Below are 12,499 nucleotides of genomic sequence, written 5' to 3'. Positions count from 1 at the left end.
GACAACACGGCCCGGCGTGGCGCTCAAGAGGGGAGCTTGAATGCGCGGTTGGCCGAGCGGGGGCAAGTCAACCGGCGAAGGAGGCAGGGGGGGCTACTGGCGCGTGGGGACGGGTGGGGGGAGCTGCGACGCGCAATGAAGAGGCGTGGTTGTCCTCGAGGAGGGGAGCCGGCCCGGGGCGGGGGCAACCAAATCGCCATAACTCCAGATTTGCGGTAGCTCGCCTCATTAATGACAGCGGAGGGCAGCGCAGCACCAACAGGGGATCTTCGCGGTGGGGGAACATAGATCCGGTCCACAGAAGGCCCGATCCGTGGAAGGGAAGTGCAGATCTGGGCAACAGCCGGCATCGGGGGTGGGGGCGAGTCAGGAACGAACTTTCCCTCTTCGTCTTCGTCGCACGCGTCAGCTCAGCAGAGACGGGGCAGGGGACAGGCAGGAGTTTGAAGTGGGGTGTGGTGGATGGGGTGGGAGGGTGGCGGTGGGGTGAGGCGTAGTCGCCGGCGTGGTCGCCCTTGCTGGGGAGGTGGGAGACGACAACATTTTCTTACTCGACTCTCCAGTTTTTATGGATCAGATTACATTAGTACGAGTAGAAGATAACGGAACAACACCAAACCCAGGTTCACCCCACCACACAGAGTCTTCACAACCTTGCGGCTCCTCTGCAAGGATGCACGCCAAGTTCAGAGAAAGAAAAATATTTCTACTGTATTGATCTTAGCGAGTCAGCGTGACAAGTAATCCACCATTTTTTATAGGAAAAGCACCAGGTTATTTCATATCACCCAAACTAAGGAAGTACGGTGGCCACATGGCGTACGAAGGTGATTCTTTAATCTGTTTTTTAACAGTCCGATTCTTAGCTAAAAAGGAAAAAACCATCGTACAAACAGCTCTCTCCCTAAACAGAGTCCACGCATCTTCTGAAACAGAGTCCTCGCGTCACCAAAAGTTGATACATTGATCCAATCATAGCAAGGACCGACACGTGCTACAATACTTCCGAGTAGACAAAGACTAACATCAACACCGAACAGCACCTTCATGGCTTCAAAGTACACAAATAAATGAAGCAGTTGCGATTGCCTAGCTAATCTGATCTTCCTTGCCCGGCCATCATCGTACACTCATGAGTCCTTGACGAAACGAGAGACGCCTCAGTCCCAAGCCCCAACCACAACTCTCATGCCACTCCCTTGGCAAAACGCTTCACGTCCTGATGTAGATTGCTCAAACGGCATCCGGGCCGATGCCCATGTGTTGCTCCTGCGGGTTTCCCATGGCCAGCGATGGACGATGCCACCCCTTCGTGCCACCGTCAAGTCGTCGCTGTCTCGACCGGAAACCATAGGACTGATTCGGACGGCAGCATTTGTCCTCTTCTTCTCTCTTACCGAATGATCGAAGCACGTGATCCCTGTTTAGTGTTTTTCCCCCATTCAAGCCCTCTGCTCTGCTGTGCGGTAGCTGCTTTCTTCAGAGGATCCGATCAGTCCGCACTTGCCAGGTGGACACGAGGCCACGTGGATTGGGTGTGTGGCCAATAGCGTGTACAAAGTCAAGCATGCTTCACATCGCACACATTTTTATGCCCGATTGCTCAACTTTGTGGGCAACTTAAGCTGTAAGCTGTTCATACTCAAAAGGTTTTGCGGCTTTTGGATTCCAAGCTCCTAAAGTTAAATCCTGGATGACAGAAATGTTGCTCTCACGCGCACTGTGTGGCATGAAGGTTTGGTCAGAAATAAGGCCTAAAAGTACCAATCGAGCGATCCTAATGGCAGACAAAAGCACGTTGTACCGCACTGTTGCCGTAGGTGCCAAAAGAATCAATAGTAGCATGCATGCATGCAGCTGTGGGTCTAATTAATGAGAGGACCCCAAGCTGCATCACTGCCCACGCATACGGCCGTGCCATGGGCACATGGTGCAGCTATATAGTACTATTGCACTATTTGCTGATGAAGATGATCACGTAGTACCAATGACATCCACTGATCCAGCCACCACTGTGAAAACCTCCTTGATTCGAGCTGGTTCTGAATTCGGTTGTTACTTGTTACTATGGGTCTCCGTCGGCCAAAATCGGCGGAGCAAAGAAGTAACCTATGACTTCACAATGCACACGGTCATCTTTTATTTCAGGGTTAAAGCATGGTTAAATTTTTTTATTTTTTTTTGAAATGGAATGGCAGTTGCTCTGCCTTTGCATTAAGAAGAGGGAACCAAAGTGTTACAAGCTACAACAAAAGGCAACCAAAGCAAAAGAACCCAAGCTACAACAGCAACCTGGGAAAAGAAAACCGAAACCCCCCGAAGCTGTAGCTACAGCTCGGCTGTACAGACATCAAGGTTAGCTCCCTAAAAGGTTCTCACGCTCATCTAGCTCGTCATTGATCAACCCGGCCACCAGGGTGGCATTCATCTTCTTTCCTTCGAAAAAAGCATGGTTAAAATCAGCTGATAAAATACAGTAGCAACGAATGGTGCATTGTGCCACCATTTGCAACGTGATGGCATGCTATGTTTACAACTCACGCAATCACTGACAGTATAAAAGATAAACAGCAACTCACTAAGGTGACAATATATATACCTTAAAAAAAAGGAACATCTCTAGTAGATCGCTGTTGCAGAGACACTTCCATAAAAACATGCATGCACGGCACCCATGTTCGCGGGTGAGTGGGGCAGTAGCAGGAGAAATATGACTGCCATCTCATGGTCAACTGCTGATTACCTTGAGCAAGACTTAGGATGCTCCCTCTTGTTCTCACGCAGAGACATGACCATGAGAAAAAATGAAATGTCATGTGAGTTGATTCTTGCTTCTCCTTTCTTTACTCGAGCATAAATGCACCGCATACAGCCGCTGCTCTTTGGTTCGTTAATTCAGGCCTGTCACAAAATAAAAATTTATGGCAAGTCAGTTCTAATTATACAACTTGCGATATAAAAATAAATAAATACTGTAATAACGTGCGGACGACAGCTGACTACCAATCTTGTCTCATGTTCCTCTGCATTCCTAAATTACTATAGCTATTAGATGCTTCTTCCGTTCATTCCTCCTGAGCATGTACGAAAAGCATTCTGGGGATCAGCGAGGAGTTCACTGCTCCGTTCTGTACATTCTCAAGGGATGTTTTTGTGCCCGCGTAGAAAGTCTTCCTCAAGGTCTATGAAGCACGTGGTCCGAACTACCTACGAAGTAGTTCATTCAGTAGATGCAGATTAATTGCATCCCTCATCTGCTCTCTGACGCACAGAAGATATGTTTAATCACTTGTAAGCCTGGAACTCTGACCTGAACCAACACATGCTCAATTTGCAGACGCAGATCACTGAAGAAGCTGTGCTGAATTGCAGATCACGGAAGGAGTGTGTAGACACTGCACACACCGACCTTTTGGGATCAAGGTGATGATAACACTGCTTCATCCACGAGATTAAAGGGGTTTTGTACTATATGCTGATCGATTAAAGATGGTTGATTTGTCAAGTGCCTAGAAATATTACGGCTAGGACAAAAATTTTGGAATCAGAAATTGTAGGAACGCTAAAAAAAAGTTCCTATAACAGTGCGCAGCAAGATTAAAGCTAGGGATGGACTGATGGGCGACATGTTTAACAAGGAACAAGGATGCATGCGTGGCTCCTGTATACCATCGCCTAATGTGATCATCAAGTTACACTGGAGCTGGGAATCTTCGTTTGCTACCAATCATGCTCTTTTTTTTCCCACAAAATTTTGTGTTTGTCCTGTATGACTCTGTTTTTTATGTCCTCGATCTATTTTAGATGCCAAGCTAGACTCTCGCTAAATGGCCAGATGCCATCTAATCTTTTCTTTTCCTCAAACAGTCATAATAATTGGTTTACGTAACGAGATATGATCCACCTTTTAATAGAAGGATGATTCGTCAAGTTGGCGTTTAGCTAGTCTTTTCCTCTAGTGGTAGTATAACAACTCGGGAGATCAGGTCTTGAGCTGTACCCCGGAGTCTAGACGATCTCGTGAAGCATTATTTTGGCTGGCATTGTTTTAGCAAGCAAGTCTCTAGCAGATCCCTCATATAGCTAAGGTAAGGCTCGGTTTCTTTTCCCTCCTTGAGAAAAACAAGAATCGAGATATTTGTAGTGGCACGAGCAGAGACTAGTACTCCCTCTGGAGTACAAAAGCTTGGAGTGGGCCACATCGGGAGCAAAAACACACGTCTGCTAGCATTACAGATGGGCCCGGCCCAATTACAGAATAGACTACGTACGCAGTGTTTTCGTTTTATCGACTAGTTCCTCCGTTCCTAAATATTTACGTTCATCACTAATAGTATCAGCAAACTCTCAGTCAACCAAAAAACCAATGGATGGATAAAAGCAAGTGTGAACGAGTTGATGCACCGACCCGCTGACCTCATTTCGACCTTCTGTGTTCACACTTCAGATCGATCCCGGTACACTGCCCGGACGTCGCCATTAAACTGACGCCGGCGACCGGTGGCAGGCCGGCCGATGCAGCCATGAATGCTGGCTAGTGAAGTGTCAAAGCACAACATCAATGCAAAATGAGACGTCTTATACGTCCTAGTGTTAAGTACGAAACCTGTTAAGGGGACGTCTCAAACTTAATTAATAAACTGATTACGACTCGTGTTAACGAGGGTTCACACGAGAGTTATAGAACGGTAAATGAGTAACAAAAATTAAGAGAGATATAATCAAATTCTGTTTCGCTAAAACTGCGGTAAAAATCTACAATGAGTCTAGCCGCGCAAAGCCCACCGGTCACCTGGCTAGCTAAAATTCTAAAAGAAAATTGTATTTTGGACATTGGTAATTTTTAGTTTATACATGGAAGTAGTACTTATTTGACATTAGAGAAATAATTCTTACAATGTATACAATTTTGAGTTTTGTAATTTGGATCAACAGCGGAGGAACGTTCGCTCAGCAAGTCTAAATTACGAACGTTCAGAAATCAACAAAAAAAAATTACCCTAAAAAAAAAACGTGTCGACGATTCGAGAGAAACATTGGCTTTATATATAGGCAGCCAACCGTGCACTTTCGGTACTAAGATAAATCGAAAAGGCATTCTCAACCCCCTCTCTCACTGCTGGTGTCCTCTCGAAGGTCGTCGTCGTCGTGTTCCATGGGGGCCAAGCCGAATTCGCGCGGCGTCCTGAACCTGGAGGCACAGTTCGCCTTCTTCCGGTCGCAGCACCGTCACCCGGTGAACGCCGCCGCGCACGTGCTGCTCACGGGCCCGCTCCTCTTCACCATCCTCCTCATCCTCCAGTTCCTGCCCCTCCCGCTCCCGCCCCCGCTCGACCCGGCGCTCGCCCTCTCCCTCGCCTACGCCGCCGCCTACCTCGCCGTCGACCGCCGCGCGGGGGCGCTCGCGGCGCTGCTCTTCCTCGCCGCATGGGCCGCCAGCCGCGCCCTCGCCGCGCGCCTCGGCTTCGCGCTCGCCTGGAAGGTCGTGCTGCCCACGCAGCTCTTCGGCTGGGCCTGGCAGGTCCTCGGCCATGGCCTCTTCGAGGTACATATCCTTTGACTAGATTTGTTTTCCCCTATATATCCACCAGGTTCCTGGCAATCTGCCTACATGTAGCACCTTTGCTGATTATTAGTTGTTGAATCTGCATCTCTTACTTTGCAGAAGAGAGGGCCAATGGTGACTGAACTTCCTGAGGTGTTTTTGATGGAGCCGTTCCTCATCTTGCTACAGGTAAAACATCAATCAATCCTTGAATGTTCAAAAAAAGTACCAGGTGCATATCTGGGTGTAGACTGTAGAAAAGATGGCATGATCTACCAGGAACTGAATCGACATGGAGTTGTGAACTTGTGACCGGTACTCAGTAGCATTCCTTTGTTCTTCTGTGCACAGATACTCAACAAGCTGTTTGCCTATGAGCCATACCCTGGATTCAGCAAGAACGTGGACAAGAAGATAGAGACTGATCTCAGGGAGAGCATAAAGCTCAATCAGAGCAAAATCAACTGATCCTAGTTCTTCCGGCCTACTGGACGCACACGAAATCTTATATGAGTAGCAGTTTGTGCCTACTATTTCAGTTTATGTTGTCAGACAGATTGTAGAATAATCTAAACAACTGAATTGCCTGAAAATACGACCGAAAATGTGCCATCGAAGCTTCCTTCGCCGGGTACCTGGAAGAAGAAGATACAGCATCCAGATTGCAGCACCAGGTTTTACTTGCTGAACCCTCTGCTAGACATATCGCCGAACACCTCGTGGGCATGCACAGCTGCTAACCGGGCACGCCCCGGAATGCATTAACGCATCTCGTTGAATCGGATAGAATCTTTGCTGTACAGTTCCAAGAACTACGTATAAATATCACTCCGTGTTAATCTCTTGATCAAATCAAGTAAAAACTCCTTCTATCACTTTTGTCTTCTAGGAATATGCACATGCTCACTAGTCACCAGTACCGAACTGTACGCTTGACTGTACCCAAAACTCATTCCCACACCTTGACTGTACGCTTCTGCCATCATCGACCCGACATTTTTTAGTAAATTCCAGTTTCTTTCCTTGTACACGTGTGAAGAAGGGCAATTCTTGCAAAGGAAAATCTTTTCGTAGCCCATGCGGGATTAATCATATTGGCCGGAGCAATGAACCTATTTGAAGTGGCCCATTTCATGCCAGAAAAGCTCATGTATGAACAAGTGTTGATTTTACTTCCACACTTAGCTACCCTAGGTTGGGGAGTCGGGCCAGAGAGAAGTTATCGATACTTTTCCATACTTTGTATCCAGAGTACTTCATGTAATTTCCTCCGCAGTCTTAGGCTTTAGTGGCATTTATCACGCGCTTCTGGGACCCGAGACTCTTGAGGAATCCTTTCCATTATTTGGTTATGTATGGAAAGATAGAAATAAAATGTAAAACGTCATTTTTGTCTTCAAGATGTTTTTTCTTCTTCCATAATAGTACACCTAGACGGGTGTTGGAGTTAACCTTGTTGTTTAGATTTGCGTCATGTTTTTTTTTGTGTTAGCATGACATTGTTACCGTTAGAGTCAGAATAGTTGTCGACTAAGTTCTAGTTAGTTGCATACATGGCATCATGGCACAACGGTCGGATCGGCAACAAGGCAGAACACAGAGTTAGTTGTATACATTGTCAATAGTCAAGTTAGGATGAGGGACAAAACTATATACTATTAATTATTACAAAGTTTCTGTGATTTTAGACTCAAGGGACTGATGACAATTGAGAGACGAAAGACATACTCTATGCATAATCATATTACTAGGAAGAGTAGTTATAATCTGCGACCGGCTTTCCTATAGGCCACGCACGCCATTAGGAGGCCGCAGCGGCGGATCGCGACGCACAGGAGGCACGCGAGGGGCGGCAGCGCACCGGCATGGGTCCGCCGTTGGGCCGGTGGCTGGAGGATCGGCACGGCTCAAAATGCACTGCTTGCGACTCGCCGGTGCACGGTGCACCGGCGGCGCTCCGACGAGTGCACCGGTGCTCCGGCGGAATGCACTGCCCGCGACTCGTCGATGCACGGTGCACCGACGGAGGTGCATCGGCGACGCACGGTGCACAGCCTACACGGATACAATAGCACCGTCGGCACGGATGCAAAATAAGTCATCATATTCGTTTATAGGAAACGGTGGGTTGCTTGGACGGGAACAACAGGTTGCAGAATTGCAGAGCTAATTATATGAAAATAAGTCGTCATATTCGTTTACTACTAATTTACACATTCTACAAATTAACATACACCGGTTGATTCTAATTCTCACTGTTCATACTAAAATATCTAAAACTTACAACAAGTCAACAATGTCACGTACATTTATTTTCCTGATCGAGCAGGTACAAGTACAACCATAATCACGTGATCGAAGGAAATACACAAAATCCATCTTCAGTACTACTTGAAGCCTACTATTCCGGTTGCTAAAAGAAAACGTGAAACGGGCGGCCAGCCAGCCAACGAGGAACTTGAGCAGGACTATCCTCCAGTACCGATATGGAAATTGAGATGTCCTGCAACTAGAGATAATAGGACGACAAAGACTAATACTAAGAAATTTCCACACGAGAGATTAAGGTCCGGACGTTGGAGCTGATGGCAAGATCCTGGTGAGGGAGATGGAGATTAACTCGGCGGTCATACTGTGAAGCTGAATCTCCCTGAAGGCGCCTTGTGATTTGTGGTGACGTCGCTGTGTTTGTGAGGCTTCAAGTGCTGGGCATCTTGGCCGTGTAATAGAGCGAAACGGTTCTCCTGGTACTAGTTTAGTTTTCTGTTGTTTCGATCTGTCGTTTTTAAACTGCTTCGCTGTGAACCTGGATGCATGGTGGTGACTTCGTCTAATAAAGATGGGGCTGGGGAGAGGCTCCCTGTTATTCTAAAAACAAAATTAAGGTCCGGACTTTGCATCATATCTGCAGGGGGCGTGAAATATAATGCCGAGCATCGTGCAGTAAGAAGTTGCGTGCCTTTTGTTAAAAATGGAGTGTTTATTTCTTTTTTTTGCAGGTAGTTTATTTCTTATTCTTTATACTTACATCAATCTTGAACAAATTTCGGTCGTAGGATCAGAAATAGTTATTTCTTAATTTGTTTGTCCTGTCCATTTCATGATCTATTATTTTACTTCCCTGAGGCGACTAAGCTCCGATTCGATAATCTTGTAAAACGTTTGTACTATATAAGTATAGCGGCAAGTCAAACAGTACATATACTAACAATAAATCTTAAATTAAGCTCACTAACAGTTGACAAGTCGTCTTCAGTAGTTCAGTTCAATGTCGATTAACTTCCATTGCTTGTACACAATTGACTCTCCATTTGTTTACTTGTTATTGTTTTCTATATAAGATATACCAGCTCATATAGTCTCATATCGACAACAACCGAACTAATTAAGCTAGCTCCCAACCCCGATGGCCAGCACTCACCTACGGGATCATCTAGCTCGAATGGCAGAAATGACCGCACCCGGCCTTGCGCTTGTGTGCTACACTTTCTTGTTGTGCGTCCTCGTGGCAACCATCCTCGTCAAGCTGAAGCTGAAGAGATCCTCAGCATCTGCGGTGCCGGCCGGCCCATGGAAGCTGCCGGTGATCGGGCACATGCACCTGCTGCTGGGCGCGCTGCCGCACCACGCCATGCAGAGGCTCTCCCAGCTGCACGGGCCCGTGATGCTCCTCCGCCTGGGCCACGTCCCGACGCTCGTGATCTCCTCCCCGGAGGCGGCCAGGGAGGTCATGAAGGCCCACGACGCCGCCTTCGCGGACCGGCCCATGTACGCCACCGCCGACATCTTCACCTACGGTGGCGAGAACATCGCCTTCGCGCGAGCCGACAGCAGGCATTGGAAGGCGGTCCGGAAGCTCTGCACGGTGGAGCTGCTCAGCCCGAAGCGTGTTCGGTCCTTTCCGGCCCCTCCGGGAGGGGGAGGCGGCGAGGCTCGTGGGGTCCGTCACCGCCGCGTTTGGGACGGGTCCGGCTCCGGCCGTCGTCAATGTTAGCGAGAGGGTGAGGGCGATGATGAACGACGTCATCATGATGGCCTCCGTGGGGGACAGGTGCGCTCAGCGGGACGCGTACATCGTGGAGATGGACAAGATGCTCGACCTCGTGTCGGGTTTCAACCTCATCGACCTGTTCCCGGCGTCGCGCCTCGCGCGGTTGCTCGGTGGCGGGGCTCTGCGGGCGGCGTGGGAGGTGCGCGAGAGGATCCAGTGCATCATGGACGCCATGATCCGAGACCACGAGAAGGCGATGGATCAGAGGGAGGAAGGAGATGTTGTTGCTGGCCATGAGAAGGAAGACATCCTTACCACTCTGCTGCGGTTCCAAAGGGGCGGTGGCACGGGCATCACTCTCACCAACGAAAATGTTTGCGGCGTCATGTTCGTAAGTCAACCACAGGCCCCGCCTGTCACGCATGTTGTATCCCCAGCCCTCCTGCACACCGGGTTGCATTAACGTTATTGCACAAACTGTTCCCATTTTCATCACGCACCAGGACATTTTCTCCGCGGGGTCGGAGACAACGGCGACGACAATGATCTGGGCCATGTCGGAGCTTATCAGGAACCCGCGGGCCATGTCCGCCGCGCAGTCAGAAATCCGGCGAGTCCTCCATGGCAAGACCACGGTGGCGGAGGCGGACATCGACGGCCGGCTCCACTACCTCCATATGGTCATAAAGGAGACATTAAGGCTGCATCCACCGATACCACTCCTTGTCCCAAGGCTATGCACTAAGCCAAGCAAGGTCATGGGTTACGACGTATCCCCGGGCACCACTGTGTTTGTTAACGTGTGGGCGATAGGAAGGGATGAGGGGAACTGGACCGACGCAAAGGAATTCAAGCCTGAAAGGTTCGAGAGCGAGGTGGTGGACTATGGTGGTACAAACTTCAGGTTCCTCCCCGGAGGTGCTGGGCGGAGGATGTGCCCCGGTATTATGTTTGGTGTGTACAACATCGAGATAGCTCTAGCAAGCCTTCTTTATCACTTCGATTGGAAGCTCCCTGGTGACCGAAGCCCGGAGGAGCTTGATATGACCGAGACCTATGGGATCACGGCTCGTCGAAAGACCGAGCTTTTCTTGGAAGCTACGCCTTATGCAACCGTTCAGTAATTGCACTATGTTTTTATTTCCCGAAAAGGTTGACTCTTAAGTATCTTTATTATTGTTATACACGTCACATACCAGCTCTCCCTTAAAATAAAAATAAATGTATCAATGTTATATATCGTATTTGACCGACAATTGTTCTACCAATATGGATTTATGCAAATTGATGTCATTAGATTCGTATTCACAAAGAGTTCCCTCCGTTCCATAATTCTTGTTGAAATATTACATGTATCTAGACATTTTTTAAGAATAAATACATCCATTTTTTGTCAACTTTGAGACAAGAATTATGAAATGGAGGGAATATTTATGATCATGATTTTCCACATGCTGAATTTTAGTCGAAGTCTTATCCTAAGAGTGTTTTTACAGTACTACCCTCAAGTGATTACGTTTTTGCCCTCCATCTGAGGTACACTGGTTTTTTTTGACTCAATACTTCGTGAGATTAAGAATGGAATACTAAATAATACTAACCACTAGATCGGCTCAAATAGACACGACGCATAATAAATCCGGGGTACCGTACAAGAGCTCTATCCTAATTAAACAAAGTATACAAGCAAAATGATTTCGAGCTCTATCCTAATGGAACATCTCTCCTTCCAAACATTCCTAGCGCCGGTAACAGAAAATGAGGTCGGGATGGGTATTTGTTTTTGTTCATGGGCTCGCAGTCTGTATCCCGCTCCAATATTTATTGAATCCACTGCGCAAGATCTTGGGCTTATGGGCTATACATTGAGCCAGAACTCTTGTTGGTTCAACCATATGTCATAGTTATAGTTATTCCGAGGCCTATGTAGAAAGCTTGTTCTTTTTTTTCTTCTTTTACGTGGAAGTAGCAATTAGCAAAAATTGCTCTTTTTCTGAAATAAAAAAAAATTAGCAAGCAACTCAACGAGTTTTGTGACGGAGTGAGGTCAAGAATCGTGTGCGCTCAGAAAATAATGATAGATGATCGCACACGATTAATTATCGAGATTAGGCCTTTCTCGATTAGCACAATGTTAACGTCAGTGACGTGGCGCATATCGATCCAGCGAATTATCCACGATCCATTTGCAACTTGCAATGCAAGGAAAAGAGTACGTACGTGTGTGTTAAGCTGGTGACCGCCTGCTGCACCCTGGTCCTCCTCGATCGGGCCCTATTCCCACGTACATCACCATCAAACGGTTAATTACAATTATTGGCAACACACAATTATTTCGGCCACACAGAACATGCACCCCCAGCTAGCTAGCGTTATATAGACAAAAGGACCACGCCCCCTGTACAAGCATATATAATGTATAGTAGTACTACATCAATCAAGACCTGGCAAAAAATAATTCCAGCAATACACGCATGTACATATCATCAACTAATTAGTCTAGGTATTTTGTTGAGTGAAGTCTGTGCAATTAATTGATATGGAAAGCTCTTTCTGGCAGTAACATAATTAAAAATAACTGAAAAGTTATCTGTATGAACATTGCTGTTCAATTGTTATCTAGTAGTTGGAGAGAGTAGTAGCGTACAAATGCAAACAAAATTTTGGCATAAATTCAATTAACAAACGGTAGACTTCTGGCATGTCATGCGTGTTATCAATACATGTACTACGTGCTCGGTCGGAACAATTGTCGACACGCAGACAATGCCGAATATCCGTATACAGAGACAGCATGCGACAGGGACTTACCAGTACAATACGTATGTGCATTCTCTCACAGCGAATGCGCACGGCTGGCCACGAGTTATGTGTACATCTGTTGCTATCCGGTACTATTCCAGTAGACTAGAAATGAGTAAAATCTCTAGCTTGTTAAAGTTTCACATCAACAAGGAGAAACG

General features: G+C 47.2%; 1 protein-coding gene and 1 pseudogene across 1 annotated transcript; both read left to right on the top strand.

The window, feature by feature from the left end:
- Positions 1 to 5,064: 5,064 nt before the first annotated feature.
- Positions 5,065 to 6,569, top strand: LOC100829513 (uncharacterized endoplasmic reticulum membrane protein YGL010W). Its single transcript, XM_003574478.3, has 3 exons — positions 5,065 to 5,545; positions 5,666 to 5,734; positions 5,897 to 6,569. Exons 1-3 carry the CDS (start codon positions 5,156 to 5,158, stop codon positions 6,011 to 6,013), a joined length of 576 nt encoding a protein of 191 aa, XP_003574526.1. The 5' UTR covers positions 5,065 to 5,155; the 3' UTR covers positions 6,014 to 6,569.
- A 1,214-nt stretch (positions 6,570 to 7,783) lies between these two features.
- LOC100837395 lies at positions 7,784 to 10,792 on the top strand (annotated as a pseudogene).
- Positions 10,793 to 12,499: the final 1,707 nt, after the last annotated feature.

Source organism: Brachypodium distachyon, chromosome 3 (genome assembly GCF_000005505.3).
Source record: "Brachypodium distachyon strain Bd21 chromosome 3, Brachypodium_distachyon_v3.0, whole genome shotgun sequence".
NCBI lineage: Eukaryota > Viridiplantae > Streptophyta > Magnoliopsida > Poales > Poaceae > Brachypodium > Brachypodium distachyon.
Note: the sequence above shows the minus strand (reverse complement) of the source record. Positions and strands in the feature narration are given on the sequence as shown.

Coding starts and splice junctions, on each gene's coding strand:
- LOC100829513 (XM_003574478.3), top strand. CDS start 5,156: ATGGGGGCCAAGCCGAATTCGCGCGGCGTCCTGAACCTGGAGGCACAG. Junction 5,546..5,665: donor TCGGCCATGGCCTCTTCGAG/GTACATATCCTT, acceptor CTTACTTTGCAG/AAGAGAGGGCCAATGGTGAC. Junction 5,735..5,896: donor CGTTCCTCATCTTGCTACAG/GTAAAACATCAA, acceptor TTCTGTGCACAG/ATACTCAACAAGCTGTTTGC.